Here is a 16092-nt window from a genome sequence, read left to right on the forward strand (position 1 = left end):
CCTATGCTTCAAGTATCAGGCTGCAAAACATAAAATAGTTTTTAAAATTTGGATTTTACCACATTTTAGGAACCCTATATATTTGATTTTTTTAATTATCTTTTTGTTTCCACTAAGTAGTTATGCATCATGGCCTTTAGCTGGATTGTTGAAGGGAAGAGTTTCTTATTGAAGTGAATGGTTCACTGGACATAGGGGTGTTTAATTACAAATTTTAAAATTGCCTATAATTTATTGAACTGGAATCAACCTTTCCAAAATTCGACTGTACTTTCCTCCCAGCTGTTTCTACTTTTAAGTAATTTGATTTTTTTTAAATAGACTAACTCTCTTCCCTTGTTCATTTGTTGTTTTGTTTTTTTTTTTAAACCAAACTTAAATTGTAGAGATGTGTTATCTTGCTGTCTAGAAGGATTTTTTATTAAGCGTCTGTGTCCATAGTGAATAGTTTCCATTGACTGACGCGAGAGGGGGCGGCATGTATGGTGGGGTGGACAACCACAGTGCTGTTATTAAACTTTGTATTATGTCAACACCTGAGTATAAAATTGCAAAACTATTTTGTAGCTAGAGCAAAAGGTGAGAGATGCAAGATGACTGTGCTTTAATTATTTTACTTTGTGATTTAATAGACAAGGTGGCTACAGTTATTGAGACTGGTAGAAAAACAATGTCAGGAACAAATAGTTGCCCAGCAAGAGCAGTTCCACCATCAAATCCAAGTAAGTAATGATTTGTTCATGTAGGTAGGTTAGGCTGAATGTTTCTTTTCTCCCCCCTCCCAACTCTACCCCCCTCCAAAACAATACAATTTGGTCTCTGATACTCTTATCTTTCTGTCAGTATACTCAGACAGGCAGTTAATGGAAGTGGATGACTGGAATGTTGAGTTACAGGATGCATATTTGACACAGCCTGGGCTAATTAACAAAGTAACTGTTAGAAACCATTTCAGAAGTGAAGATTCTTGGATTGTTTTCAGTTGTTTTGTTTTCACAAACATTTGATTCAGAATGCCCATGTGATAATTGGATTTTGTATATACAAACTGTTTTTGTTAACTGTTAGACTGTATCATTTCTAATTTTGAGACATTGTAGTTTTCTCTTCAGTTGAAAATGTTATGCAACTTGTTATTCCCTCATCTAGACAGTATATAGCATAGGAAAACATTCACTGTAATAGCTGAACACTTACTTCGCCCTTCAGTTGAACAGTCTCCTTTCTAAGAATGAAAAATGACCCATGTGAAGATTCATGTTTTTGCTGAACCATTTTTATCCATTGAAACAGAAGAAATGTAGATGTATGTATGAGACAGTAATTTTGTAGATATATAATGCTTAATATCTTCATCATTTTGGTTGCTGTTTTTCCCTACCCTTTCCTGATGCCCTCTACACTAGTAGTAGTCAACAGTTCCTGTACTGAATTAACAAGAGGTACTGTCCTTTTATCCTATCTCCTGTTTCTCCCCACACACAGCCCTTTTTTCCCACTCCCATCTTGTTATTTTTGTCCCACCAGTGTTTCCTTACCCTCGTATTTCCTTCCTCTTACTGTTATGGTTTGATTCACTTGTTGCTAATCGTAGTCTTGACTAATCCATTGTGTTGGCCTTGCTGGTTTTTGTCTTTATTAATAGGAAAGGCTTGAAAGAGTTGAGTTTGTGGTATCAGCAGGGACTCAGTAACAGCATGAATTGCCTCACTAAATATAAATCTACAGCTATAACTTACGTTCAGTTGTATAAGTGCATTAGATAAAATAGATGGAGCTATTCCAAACTTAAACAGGTATGCTGGTGACCTAGCGAAAATACTGAAATACAGGCGACGCAACACGTTCTAATAAGAATAACAACACGACAAAAATAATAATCTGCTATTTGGGGTAGAAAAGCAAGATGTTGCATTAGCATTGACATGACTCTGAGATAAGGCTTGCACAGTGCTGTGTTTCAAGACCAGCTGTGCTTATAAAAATACATCTTCATCCATATGAAAATACGGATCAAAAGACCTTGAGTTCATTTTGGAATCCGTGGGGTCAGTCCTTGGCTTATGTGATTTATACAGTAGAAGACAAGTGTGCTAATGACAACCTATCACCACCTGTGGATCATCCTGAGATCAGACTTTATTGAAGAGGATTTAAAAAACCTAGTTACCTACAATCCCAAAACTCTATAGAAATGTAGTCTTATTTTTCCCCAGGTCTTTTTTTCTCTTGGAATTACTTGTGACTATGCAAAGAGAAGTAAAAGTGCTATTTAATCGGAATAGTAGCCTTTCACTTTGTCCACACAAGGTATTAATGACAAAGATTAAATGTCAGCAGAGAATCTGAGCAGTTTGGGTTTTTTCCCCCAGTTCAGTTTTGTTCTCCTTTCCCTACCTTCCTCGACAGATGAATCACAGAATTAAAACACAAATGATTGCTGTAGTCATGACTGAAATCACTAGCACAACAAAAAACTTTTTATGGCAGAAAACTTCATCGTTGTTTTTTTGTTGTGGGTTTGTGGTTTTTTTTTTTTTCATAAAAAGGGTGAGCTGAAATTCAATTGTTAGTTCTATTGCAAGTTAGTAAAACATATGAGGCTTGGTTCTGAGGAGCGTTACATGTAGGTTCCTCTGAAATTAAGTCTTTTTGTTCCTTACTTTCAGAGAACAAATTACTTTTGTTCAATATGTGCTTTCCACTTGCTATTTGTATGTGAGTAATGTACTGTAGTTCTGTGAAAAAATATTATTAGAGTTCCATGTTCTTAAAATTATTGCAAGTTCTATTTTTTTTTTCCCTGAGGGAATTAGTTTGAAATGTTATTCTTCAAAACAACTATATACTCTGGTCTTGTAATGTGAAATTAGAGTTGTGTGCTCATGTGGAGTTCAGTAATCTCAATGTAACTGCAGAAGTGCTGGTCGCTGGCCAAAGGACCCAGCCATGGGCACGAGTGTGAAGTCTTTTTGTAGCGCTTGACAAAAGCATTAGTTGTTCCTCAGAGCTGTTTCTGTATACCAGTGCACAACTGTAAAACTTTAAAAAAAAAATTACTGATCTGATACACTGAAACAACTCTTTGCAGACACTGTAGACGGAAGAGTAACCTGTTAAATCTAGTGATCTGGTTACACGTTTGCTCCGCTCCATCAGATACCAAAACAATCAAAATGTAGATCTTTGTATTATGTGAACCACCCAGTAACATAGTATCTATATCAGATATTTTAAATTTTAATGCAAATAATCTTACAGAGGTATATTATTCCTATTAGCGTAATAGAGTAATGGTTTACACTTCCGTTAAAGCATCCTTGCAATCTTTAAATGGTATATCTGAGTTATAAATTCTTTTAGAACTAAATTTAGCAAAAGGCTTCTGTCCACTTCTAATGACATACCTAGATAGGTTATGTTTCTTTAGCTGGCTGGTAGGTAACTAGTTCTGAAGGCATGTAGTGAATACATGCATGCATGGTTTTTTACATTAATAAATGACTACTGAGACCTATAATTCACTGCATGGAATTAGGGACTGTCACCATGCACATTTTACTGTTATGCACAGTATGCATATATCTATTTTATGCATGACATGTCTTCTCCACATTGAAAAGTTTGAGTTATTTCGCATAAGTACTCTTACTCTCTCCCTAATAACATGAATTCAAGATGCATCAAAATATAAATGTGATTTGTAGCACAATCTCACTGGAATTTTGCCTTTTCTTTTTCTACAGCTGATTCAGGATGAGATAAGGCAGTTAATGAAATTGCAGACCAACAGTTGGGGTGCCGACAAGAGCAGAAGTTTGCCTGCCAAGCTTACAGACACTTTTTCATCACTAGAAAGTCAAATGGGGATGCGTTCTGAAATCTTTGAAGGAAATGAGTGTGTTGTCAATCAACTTAGATCTAATGAAGCAGAAAGTCAGCTGAATGCATCTGATCTGCATCAGGAATGTTTTGCAAACGATGCTTCAATGAACAGTGGGTATGGTACCCTTTCTGCCTCCGAACTGAACCCTGGCAAATCTAACGACATCAACAAGTGCACAGACTACGTGGAGGAAACTTCCCAAGGACAGGGTGACGTAGCAGTGTTGCAGAGTGACGCTGTTGTAGCCAGTGTTCAAAATGAAAGAGAACTTTTACCAAAAAAAACAGAGGAAAATTTTTCATCAGGAAAGAATGATATTTTAGTTTTTCCTGCTGAGTTTGAACATAAAGTTGATGAAGCTCAATGTGGGAAAAACCCCAGGTAAGTGATAAACTTTCCTAATATGTGAATTCATTGTAGACAGTCCCCATTCAGTAAACAGACATTGGTAACTGGAAACATGTAAGACTTGAATGGAACCTTTTGATTGTAAAAAATACTATACTGCTTTGTAGATAAAGTTATTTGTTTAGCCTGATGTTTCTGCGTGATGCATGTTGGCATCTGCAGTGTTTCTCTGTTGTAGATATGTTGGGGAAAAATATGAAAGTCTAGTTTCTTCTGCAAATATGAGCTAAGATAGAGTTTGCATATAGTGTTTATCCGTGGACCAGAATTTTAGGTGCTGATTACCAGTGTTATGACTGATGTTTTGCTGTTGTGCTCAAGGAGTCTTTTTTGCTGGCTTATATGTATGTGTTACAGTAATAAATTGTATCAGACAACAGCCAAACATGTTTGGGTTTTTCTGTTGGTTTTTTTTGGTAGATCTTTGTTTGCTTTGCTCTATTCAACAGGTGGGTGGATCTACCAAGATTTTTTTGAAAGACTGGCCAGCTGATTTGGCAATAATACTGACCAAGCACAGCTGTAGTTGCACAGAATTTAACCATGTACTTTACTCTCCCTGTCAGCCTGGACTGTAATGGCAGTGGCTTCATGTGGCCATGAGCTTTATCAGGGATCTTGTGGGCAGCATGTTGCCTGTGAGTCCCTGATAGTAGTTTGCAGAGATAAAAACATTCTCTCTGTTGGATAAACAGAGAATCATGAAAATGAACTTGCATTTTGCTAGTATGTAATAAAACACCGAACCAGCTTTCTTTAGAGGATTTGGTTTGGAAATAAGTTATCTCAGCATATAGGGTAGATCATAACCCTGTTGATATGTATGTTCTCTTACTCCCTTCTGTTGGGATTTGTTCCAGTATTTGATTCGTGTTGCACAGTTCCATGGGGGGAGTAGCTGCAATTCATGGAGTGCCGGGGAGCTTGGAGCTGGAGAAGCTCAATTCAGGAGTGTTTTTCAGTTTGAAAAACCTTTCTAAGACAACTTTGGAAATCATTTATGTATGACTTTTTGTCCTTTTTATAAAAAAGTACAAGTTTTGTCTTTGAAAGTGCTTTCTGTTTTGTATTATGAACTCAATTGGAAGGAAGAAAGGGTTCAAACCGAAATGGAATAGTCCAGTTAACCCAGACTGATTTTGGGGGTGTTTTGTTGTGTGTGTGTGTGTGTTGTTTTGTTTTGGTTTTTTTAATTTTTAGTTGTAACCTTTTTTCATTCTTTCCAGTGTATATCCAAAACTGGGACAATATGTAGTTTTTCGTAGTGTCACTTTTCAACAAAATGGGAAAATTGTTCCACATCTACCTCTAAGAAGAATTTCAGGATGTCTCTGTTAGTTTCTGTTCTTCTGCTTTTTTTTTTTCTGTTTCCTTCTATATCTCGTTTCGCTCTTATCCTTGAAGATTCTCTTGAGTTGGAAAGCCTCCTTAGTGTATCTTAGCTGACATCATCTTTACAACCAGACTGATAACACAATAAGAAAAAACACAGCATTTACATTCCAGCTTAATTTTGTGGTTTTGATTAGTATCTGCTTGAACAGACCAAAAAATAGTTACCTGACTGAAAATATGTGCACTTTGTTACGATTTTTTTTTAAGTAGGAAAACAATTTCGATTATGGGTGCAGTTGATTAGCTTCGTTCCTTTCAGTGATTTGTTTGTGTTTTTTGTTGCGGTTGTTTTGGTTTACTTTTTAAAAAAAGAGCCCTAAAACATTTCAGCATTCATTACTTCATATTGTTCCTCAAAAATGCACAAAGGCAGTGGAGTTGTAGTGCCTATGTTTCACCTTGAAGAAGAAATTAATTTCATATCTCCACTGAAAAGGGCATATGTACTTATGGTATATGTGTGTGTTTCTTACCATACAGTAAATCTTTAACGTCATGGGCACAAAAGTTGAAACAAAACCAACCAAAAAGAATAAATGCAGAAGCATATGTGAACTCTATGCAAGAAAAGGAGCAAGCAAAGAAATTACCGCTTCAGAATGTAAGTGTGTCTATTTTATTTTATGATGTTTTTCTAATTTTATTCTTGTCACTGGTATTTTTTCAGTGTTTTAGGATGTTCTGGTTCAGCGTATGCTTTCAGCATTTGAGTAGTAGTGTTCCCATTTATATGTTTAAAGTTCATGGGGGCAGAGTTTTCTTCTTGAATCATTCTATACTCACTCATATAGCTATTTTGGCTTAATATATTCCTTGCCTAATTTTTGTCTTAGTTTACCTAAGTGGCACATTTTCTTTCCTTATAGAGATAATAGTCACATTCTCAATTGAAGCTTCAGGTCATGGTAATTTATTGTGCCCTATAATTTTTGGAAGGATCTTTGATTTCAGCTGGTCATGTCTCTCTTAGTACACAGAACTCTTTGCGTCTGGAGGCGTTAGCCACTTTGTTCAGGACAGATAACATTCTTTCTGATTGTGATTTTAAGTTGCAGGGATTTTTTTGGTTTTGTTTGCTTTGGGCTTTTGTAGTGTTCTTAGCAGTCTCTTATACTAAAATCCAAACTTTTTTTTTCTTTTTTTGTATTGTTTATGTAAGAATAACACATTCTTTTATGCCTGTGTGTGACTATGATGTGGCGAAATTGAACTAGTCCAAGCACACCAAAGTAACCAACCCCCACAACAGACATTTAGGAAATCTAGAACCATTTGTAGTAATGCCTATGGCTGCGACTGCTGAATCGTCTCAGAATTCTGTTGAGAAGAATTTGGTTTGTTCCCACCATATTCTTGAGTTAATAATTGTGTATGTCCACAAATATGATTATTTTGAAGAGGGAAGTTGAATCACATATAATATTTCTGATCCAAAAGGACATTATGCAACCTGGTTGTACAAGTAATCATCATACATGTAACTCTGAAGTTTTAGAAACACTTTGAGTGTATCGATTGTCAGAAACCTCTCTCCTTATGCTATTTTTAAGGAAATAATTCTTGAAACTCTGTGAGTGACTCCACCTACAAGAGAATAGGAGAACTAGCAAATATGAATCACTTGATTCAATGTAGGGTCTGTTTTCTTTCCTGTGGTCACTTTGAGGGTGATCCAGAAAGGGTAAGAGTAGCTGTTTGGGCTTGCTGTCTCTAGTCTTCTGTTGTCAGTGGAAACAAGATGTTACTATAAGGGGGTATTTCAAACCAGGAGTCAAATTTATCTGCTGTGGATTGTTGCTTTTTTCTCTCAGCTTTTGAAAATACCTTCATCTTTATATTCCTCTGTAAGAATTCAGTTGATACCCCTTCATTTTCCTTTCTTCCTCCTTAGGCAAAGGAGAATACCTAAATAAAAACATTAAGAGGGACAAAATAGCCTTGAGGTGAGATGGTACTTAATGCAAAAACTTGAAAAAGCTTTAGTTCTAATTTTTTTTCTTACTTACTTTCGTTAACTCAATGGTTACTATCTTGTTTTAGTCCTCAGTTGTATAATCTGTGTAAATTTGCCAAGTAGCATGACTGTTAAGCTGCTCTAACAGAACAAAAAGTCCTAAGTACGGTAGAAAAGAGCAATGTGATCGTTGTAAAGCTGCCCTTACTCAGTTGCTCTTGTATCACTGTGTTACATCAATGACACGTCTTTCTTTGATTAAGGAAGAGGAGAGTTGCAGCAAATCTTGAATTCTGTGATTTTTTTTTTTTTTTTTTTTTTTTTTTTCCCCATGTGTTGGTCCCACCCTTTTGAGAGTTGTTTCTATAATTAGCTGGGGAGGTTGCTTAGGAAGTTTGGAGTGATGAGAAAGAGACTATGTAGTATCTTGGCTATCTGAAATGATAGACAGTGTTTACCTCCGGATTTGTGGTAGGTGGAGTCATAACAGCTGAATATAAGAAATTCCAATCTTAGGATGAGGAAAGAGTAACACTTTACTGGTAAGTCATCCCTCTATACACTTACACCTCTTAAAGAGCAAGAAAGTTGAGATGACTGTCCAAAATGTGTATTTTTGTAACAGTTAATCTCAAAAATGCTCCGTAAGTGGAGAGGCACATGACTTAATTAAAAGATACTGATATTTTCTGTGTGGCTTAGCTTAGTTCCCCTTTTGACTGTGTTTGCCCTGAATATAAATTGATACTTTTGGATCATGCTGTATAATTAAATTTAATCTCTGCTTAAAAAGACTAATAACATTTACATGCAATTTAAAAAAAATTGTACCCTTGATTTTTTTTTTTTCTTGCATTGCAATTTTCCTTATAAATTTGTTTTTCCTTTGTAATTTTAGACAAACCTTACTGATGCTGCTTTGCCACCTTACACCTTTTACCTCAATCAACCGAAGGAAAGTCCGAATTCCTTAGTGTCTGAAGCGTCAGGTATAGTTAATTTATTGAACTTAAATTTCCTTTTCTTTTGAATTCTCATTTTTTAAAATTCTTACTAGAATGCATCTCCAATGACTTTGGGCAGGTGAGGAGGGTTTGAGCACCGACAAGCTATTCAGCTTTGATACAGCATAATTCTGCTTTTCTTGCCCTTGCGTTTCAAACTGATGGCAGCTCCTGTGTATCACTGCTGGCAGATGTAGGACATGCCACAATTCTTTTTCTTCAAATTTCTCAACATTTCAAAGCTAAGCTTTATGTTTAAAACTGTTTCAATAATGTAATTACTATTAAAATCATGGTGGCGTATCAAATGATCTTTCAAATATTAGCATCACTGCTCTAGCAATCACAGCAGTGCGTGGTAATAGAGGCAGAATTCCTCAAAGCCAAGGGCATGATTCAGTAATTGTGTGAATAGACAAGAACAAAATAACGCAATGTGTCATGTGGTGATTCTTTAATTGGGAGGGAGTTGCTTCTTTGTGTTTTGGTATGATTTTGCTTTTGTTCTCTTGGGAGGTGTGTGTGTGCGGTGGTTGGTGGTGGTCATTTGTGGTGTCGGGGTTTGTTTTTGTGGTGCTGTGTTTTTGTTGGTGGTGATTTTTTTTTTGGTGAAAGCTGAACAGCTAATTCACGTATTTTGATTGTAACAGAGTGGATTAATTTCGGTAACAAACAGGGGCACAGAGATGCAGCCCTGCAAACTGTGTATATTTGTTGCTTCTTCACAACCTATTGAGAGAGGGACATATATAATAAATTGAAGTGGGATTGAGACTGTATCTGTTCCTCTTGTGCCGTTCCTCCTAGTCCTGGTAGTCTGTCTTTTTGCATCCTGTAGAGTGCTGTTGAGTACCAAACCAAAGAATTTGTAGTATCTAGGGATATTCCTTGGGTAATACAAGATTTAAGTGCTATACTGAAATCAGTAGAAATAGAACAGTTTGTAGTAAATGAGGATTTCTTCCTTGAACACCGAAGAGTAAATCTGCATGTTTTCACTGATTTGTAGTTTTCGTTACTGATGCTGTGTGATGTAATACTGATTATGTTGCTTGTGCTTTGCATTGAGACCTTTGTAACTTCTGGTAACAAATGCTTTAGTGACATTCCTAAGGAATAGATGCAAATAATTAATACAGCATTCTTGTTAGCTGACAAAGTAATGTTTTACTAATGGATTCCTGTTCTATAGCCGTGAGCTTGAAATTTGTAACTTTTTTTTTCGTTTCATTGTTTCTTCTTATCAGGACTTTCATACTGGAAATTAGATGAAAAGGAGATGTATCACTTTTTACCAGAGAATTTCAGAAGCGAGTTCGCTAGTAGTTTCTCCATGGAAGTATCACCAGATCAGGTAAACTTTGTACGTGTTTTGAAAGTTATCTTATAGTTGCTTGTCATCTTTGCTTTTTTCTGTGATGGAAAGAACCAGCCCTCCAGAAGCTCACTTTTCTGTGAGAAAATCTTTTTTTTTTCTTTTTTTGAGCTCAGTCTCTCATTCCTTTCTTATTCATTTACTCCCACTAAAGTAACTTGCAATTTATTGACCTCCTGTTGTCATTTAAAATAAATTGTGTGTATAGGAGGTAAAAAGACTAACTAGTATATTAAAGGTGTATGTGCCTCATTAAAGACCCTTTTAAAAATTGTGTGCATTGAATAAATCCTTCTTCTCTTCTGAACTGCTTTCTTAGCTAAACCCACCCTACAACTTGTTTATCGATGTTGGGGATGGAGGATTGTGTGTTCAGATAAACTAATGTAGCAATTTTTCCTGTTGAAGTTGTCTTCTGTTGATGAAACAAAACTATCATCATTGAAGGATATTTATCATAAAAGACAAAGGGAAAACAAGCAGCTGCCAGACCAGAATTTTATACCTTCTTCTCAGTCAAGTCACCCACCAGAGGTAACACTGATTTTTTTACTTCACGTCTCAGTTTGAAGATATGATAGGTTACATACTGGTTTCACATTAATTGGCCCCTGCTGCCACCTCCAGTGTTATGCTGGAACAGCAATTTGTGCAGCCGTGTGATGAACCAGATTGGGAAGGGATCCAGCTGAAAAGAACCTCTAAGAATACCCTGGGTAAGCAAGCACCTTTGCTACACAACCTTGAGGATGGGGCAGGGATGAATCTGCTTATTTTGAGGTTGCAGCTGATGAAATGCACGTGGAACTGCAGTCACAGAAGCAGGGTCTTCTTACTGCTTCCCACAAGACAAGTTCTTTCCACCCATGAAACAGAAGAGGCACAGGTTGTAGAAATATTCTTTATCGTATCTGTTTCTTTATACAGCTTTCAGTCTCGTACAGAATCCAGTAATGATGGCTACTGTGTGACTGTCTTGTTCATATAATCCATGAAGTGATTTTTGTAACTGTACAAAGTTGTTGTTTCAACCTACAAGCAGACATCATAGTCCTTCTATTTACATAACTGAAATTTCAAAGGTTTTCTAGACAGCTACAGATGGTAGATATGTCTTTTATTCTTAATGGAAACTTAGAAACTCAAGTTGCAAATGTTGGGAATATGTATCATCATCTAAGCTGTTACAGGTCCCTTCATCTTCCTTGTCACTACCAAATGATTGTCGTAATACTCAATATAATTCCTGCAATAGATTATATGGATTACTAAAGTCTTCAGATAAACTCCGTTTACAAGAACAAAAGTTACATCACAATTTTTTTATCATTATAACTTATTTCCTAGATTTTGACGTTGGACCCAACCCTGCATATGAAACCAGGTCAGCAGAACCCAGGACGCTGTTTTTTCAATATTCCTGAAGAGAATACTCCTTTTTCTCCAGACTCTATGGTGGAGCCCGGATTTTCAAGTCATAGTGACACAGACTCTTTTTCACAGACAAGTAATTCATCTCAGTTAGACGATTCTTCAAAACACTCTGCCAGCAGCAGAGCTGTGGATTTGGACCTCTGGAGAAATCACACATTCCAAAATGAAAGCAAGACCAGCTGTCCCTTTCCAGTGGCATATACGGATGCTAATAATGATAATTTAGTCAACACTGAGGAGGAAGAAACACTGACTCTAACTCCATCTTCTGTTACTCGGTGTGCTGACAACAGTTTGCCAGAATATAGTCTTTCAGTGACATCTGTTGAAGATCCTGTGGTAATGTCAAAGTAAGTAATTTTTTTTTTCTTTTTTAAAAGTTGTAGAGTTGTACTTTCATGAAAGAATTGAAATTTAACAATACTAGTAAAAAGAACAAAATATGTGAGTTCTGTTTGCTTAGAACATAGCTGGACATTGCTGCGCTTTTTTCCCTTTTTTCTTCTTTTTCTTCCCCTGAAGTACAGGTGGTGTATAAATATATCAGACATTTTCCACTTCTTTAAATAATACAGTCTAAAGAAATACAATTGTATCTTCTTTAGACCATACTGTTTAATCTAAGGCACAATATTGGTGCTCTGTGTTCCTTGGATGTCAAAGCCTTAACTGGAAGGCAAAACAATTTTGTATGTTTTAATGCTTTGGTTATTTCTTTTTATACATTAAAATAAAAATACATAACTCCCTCATACAGCCTATGAAGGAAGTAACTTAGGCAGAGAATTTGAAAGTTCTGTGGGGGTTCTGGGTTCCTATTTAGAGTCAAATGGTGGGAGAAGCACAGAATTACTGTACTTGGGAAAAATAAATATCCCCCATTCACTATCGAAGCTCATGATTTGCACATGGACAAGCAGACATGGCATATACTCCATGCATGAGGGCTTATGTAGGGGTCATGGTTCCAAGATAGTTCAGTGTTTGGGTTTTCCTATTTTAATTTTACATGCGTAGTTTCTAGTGCATAGCAAAGGAGAGAAAAGAGCATAAAGCTTTGTATTTTATTTGTATATATTATATTATTAATATTTGTATTAATGTGAATACTTCTGTGCAAGGCTTAGATGTCTGACACCACTGCCTTAGATGACGAAGCTTTCGTTGCTTTTTATTTGAATGCAACAAAGTTCTGTAAGAGAGATATATGCTGAGTTCATTGTGTGAATGAGTACAGCAATGCACGGTCATGTGGATAGCTGGGAATTTTTTTGTTCTTAATTTTGAAAATAGGATTAGGCAGAGCTTGAGGGAAAAACATGCTCGACACATAGCTGATCTACGAGCTTACTATGACTCCGAGATACATAGCTTAAAACAGCAGCTGGAGGCAAGCCATAAAACTGCTTCATCTGAAGACTTGAAGAAAATCAATGAAAATCTTGCTGACAGGTACTGTTTGTCCTTACTAGTCCTCTTCCCCTGTGACATGGTATTCTTTCTGCTTTAAAAACTGAGTATGCTCATTTAGAATATCTTGAAAAGTTTGTCACTCTTCAATTCTGAAGATTTCTTGCATCTATGATACTACTATTTTCCTATTAAATATGCATTTTGCATTATTTAATGCAGCTGTTTAAGATCAGTTTAAAATCATTGTTAGGCAGCAAGTGTGATGTTTGGACTAGAGTCTTGTTTGACCTGACTTCTGCTGAAGCCAGCATAAATTTTGCCCAAGAAAGGCTGGCAGGCAGAGGTAGTCCTAAGCAATTTGTAATGGAAGTATCCATGTTGTAAGTAGTGCTTGTCTGTCATGCTGGTGAACACCATCCTTCTTTACCTTTCATGTCAAAACTACAGATGATACAGGACCAGTCTTAAATTCATTGGTAGCTTTATAAAGCCAATTTGCCAGTCAATGCTCTTTGACCAGATATTACTACTGAAGTCTGTGTGCCTCACCTATATATTCCATTAGGTATAGCTTGAATGTTTGCTATATATAGAAGTTCGATGTGATTTTTATATCCTTATTGCCAGTCAAAATACATACTGTAAATTTAGACGCTAAAATGCTTTACAAAATTTATGCCCTTCAGAATAATTGAAAAAGTGGGGGACTTTGGGACTCTTTTGTTGGGATTTGGGACTCTTTTGTACTTATGTTCCAGCACTAGTGTGGTCTAACTATTAAAAGTGACTTCTGAGCAGTCATTTATTGAGTTAAAGTAGCTTGTGATTATGAATTCAGTCATTAATTATCACACAGCATCATCAATTAGCTGAAGTGGAACTCTGCTCTAGTGCATCTCGGCTGCTTTTGGTTCTGCAGCTCTCATGCTCTGAGTCATCTGGAGTCTCTGCACGCGTTCCCAGTTTGCTGCTTGCCCGCCGTGAGCACCACAGCCCTTCCGAGCAGGGACGCTGAGTGCTCGCTGCAGTGGCCGAAGACTATGGGAGGCACCAAAATTTGTGGGGATGCTTGAGGAAGGAAAGAAGGCTATAAAATGTAGATTTATTATTTTAAAATGTCAAGAGATTTTTGTAATCTGTATGTTCTAAATAGGTGTGACCACTTAGATGCGGCTCTGAATGAAGCAAGTGCTCGCATAGAAGCCCTTGAGAATAAAAATAATATGCTAGAAAAGCAAGTGGTAAGTACATGTTCTTAAATCAAGTTGCTTTTTAACTAAAAGGGTAAGAGAATGCACTTGCTCATTATTAAGCTGATCTCTTTCCCTATCTTTCTCTTTTTATTTTCAACCTTTCTCCTTAATATATGACATCAGCCAATATGTTACACCAGTGACTTTCCTAGCTGAATTTCTTAAGACTCCCTACTTGAATCATCATCACTTTTGCTTATGAACAACCTTTCCAGGTCAGCAGGGATTAAACAAAGTTTAAAAGTGAAGTATTGTGATGTTTTTATGATGTCTCTCTTTATTTTTTTTTTTTAAAATTTATTTTGTTTTAATTACTTTCTCTTTGATTTCTTATTAGAGCTGTGATAAAAGCAGATCTCATCTGCACTGGGGCAAAAATACTCTTTCTGAGTATATTTATATGGTTTTTTTGGCTGGGTCCAGTTTGCTTATGACCACATAGCTGCATTTATTGGTCAAAGAACAGGACACTTTCATGAGAAAGTTAGATACTTGGAGAGATTAATTCATTCCACCTTTTTTAGACATTTTTCTATGCTTGGAAGCAAGAGAATCAGATGGGATTAGAGGCCTGACCTCTAGATATTTTAACTCCTATAAGATAAATACATCTTTTTGGTTTTTAGTCTTCATTTTCATTCTTTATACATCACAGAAACGAGCAAAAATCTTGTTTAGTTCATATACAGATGTACCCTTGTTTTCTATTGAGATGATCTTAGATTATGCTTTGTATTGAAATAAAAAAAATCTGCTAGGTAAGCATTATAATTCATGTTTTTTCTCCTACAGGCAGATTGGAGAGAACGCTTTTATGCAGTCAGTAACACGTCCAAAGTTTTGCAAGAACGTATTGAAGAAATGCGCACAAACAATAAAGAGAAGGATAACACTATCAGTCGACTAAAATCGAGGCTTAAAGATCTAGAGGAAGCATTTGAGAAGGCTTACAAGTTATCTGATCATAAAAATATAAGGCTAAAGGAAGAAAACAAAATGTTTCAAAATGTAAGTAAGATAATGGGCAGTGGTGTTCACGGTTGCACAGCAAGTCCTGTGTGTTTTGGAAAACTACTCAAAGCCTGTGATTGTAAAGTGTTAATGCACAACTAAGAACAGAAATTATTCAGCTAACTACTTAGTAGGCTAGGTGTTTGGTGATGCTATGGACCTAACAGATATTTAAAAACAATTATTTAAGGCAACAAGTGTGTACTTGATGTGATAACACTTGTCATAGTCTGTCTCAGGTATTTTATTACTCTACATGCTATTAGCTCATTTTATTTTTAGAGGTATTACAGGAAATTATTTTAGAAAGTTATTTTTTCCTCTTTTAAGCTTAGTGGGGATGGACTGAATTTTTCATAAGTCATCACAACTTGCTAAACTGCTAATTGTGTATTATTTTAGACTGAATCAAAGGAATTGTTCCTCTGATTCTTCAGTAATAGCTCTATGGAATGTTTAAATGGATTGGCAAAATGAATAGTAGCTGGAAAAGCTACTTCATGCTTTAACTCCTTTTTTACAATTGAAATTTCAAAATACAAAGTCAGCTTTAAATTCAGTGAGGAATTTTACCGGTTCCTTCAGCCCCTTCAGTTTCTTTCGAGATAAATAATTTGAAAATCAGAAATACATTGTGTAAGTAACTCTGTCTCCCCTTGTCCTGTCTATAACTTTTTGTTCCAATTAGAAGATGCTAGAACTTAACAAATACTATTAAAGTACACTCAGTATCCCCTGTAGTGCTTTGGCATATGTTAGGCAAGCAATTTAGATGATTTTACAGCAGTCAACAAAACTGTTAATTGTATATGGTCTCAGTGTGGGTTTGTGTGTTCTTTATTTTGTTTTGTTTTAGCTTTTAGGAGAATATGAGTCCCTTGGAAAAGAACATGAAAGAGTAAAGGTAAGTACATGCTAGTTATTTAAAAAAACAAACATGCAAAATATGTGATAATGTG

The 16092-nt window shown here is 36.0% G+C and overlaps 1 protein-coding gene across 8 annotated transcripts in view; it reads left to right on the forward strand.

Moving 5' to 3' along the window:
* Positions 1 to 16092, forward strand: part of MPHOSPH9 (M-phase phosphoprotein 9) — a 31879-nt gene that overhangs the window by 4395 nt on the left and 11392 nt on the right. For 4 of the 8 annotated variants that reach the window (XM_068412334.1, XM_068412332.1, XM_068412336.1 and 1 more), the window contains exons 4-14: positions 633 to 722; positions 3747 to 4267; positions 6170 to 6290; positions 8542 to 8632; positions 9895 to 10001; positions 10431 to 10556; positions 11370 to 11806; positions 12750 to 12908; positions 14023 to 14110; positions 14915 to 15130; positions 15990 to 16037. In XM_068412334.1, coding sequence (XP_068268435.1) covers positions 633 to 722; positions 3747 to 4267; positions 6170 to 6290; positions 8542 to 8632; positions 9895 to 10001; positions 10431 to 10556; positions 11370 to 11806; positions 12750 to 12908; positions 14023 to 14110; positions 14915 to 15130; positions 15990 to 16037 — 2004 coding nt within the window. Of the gene's footprint in view, positions 1 to 632; positions 723 to 1406; positions 1443 to 3746; positions 4268 to 6169; positions 6291 to 8541; positions 8633 to 9894; positions 10002 to 10430; positions 10557 to 11369; positions 11807 to 12749; positions 12909 to 14022; positions 14111 to 14914; positions 15131 to 15989; positions 16038 to 16092 lie in introns of those variants that run through there. The other 4 variants (XM_068412338.1, XM_068412339.1, XM_068412337.1 and 1 more) reach the window with 4 other exon arrangements.

The sequence above is a fragment of the Nyctibius grandis genome, chromosome 14, assembly GCF_013368605.1.
Source record: "Nyctibius grandis isolate bNycGra1 chromosome 14, bNycGra1.pri, whole genome shotgun sequence".
Classification (NCBI taxonomy): domain Eukaryota; kingdom Metazoa; phylum Chordata; class Aves; order Nyctibiiformes; family Nyctibiidae; genus Nyctibius; species Nyctibius grandis.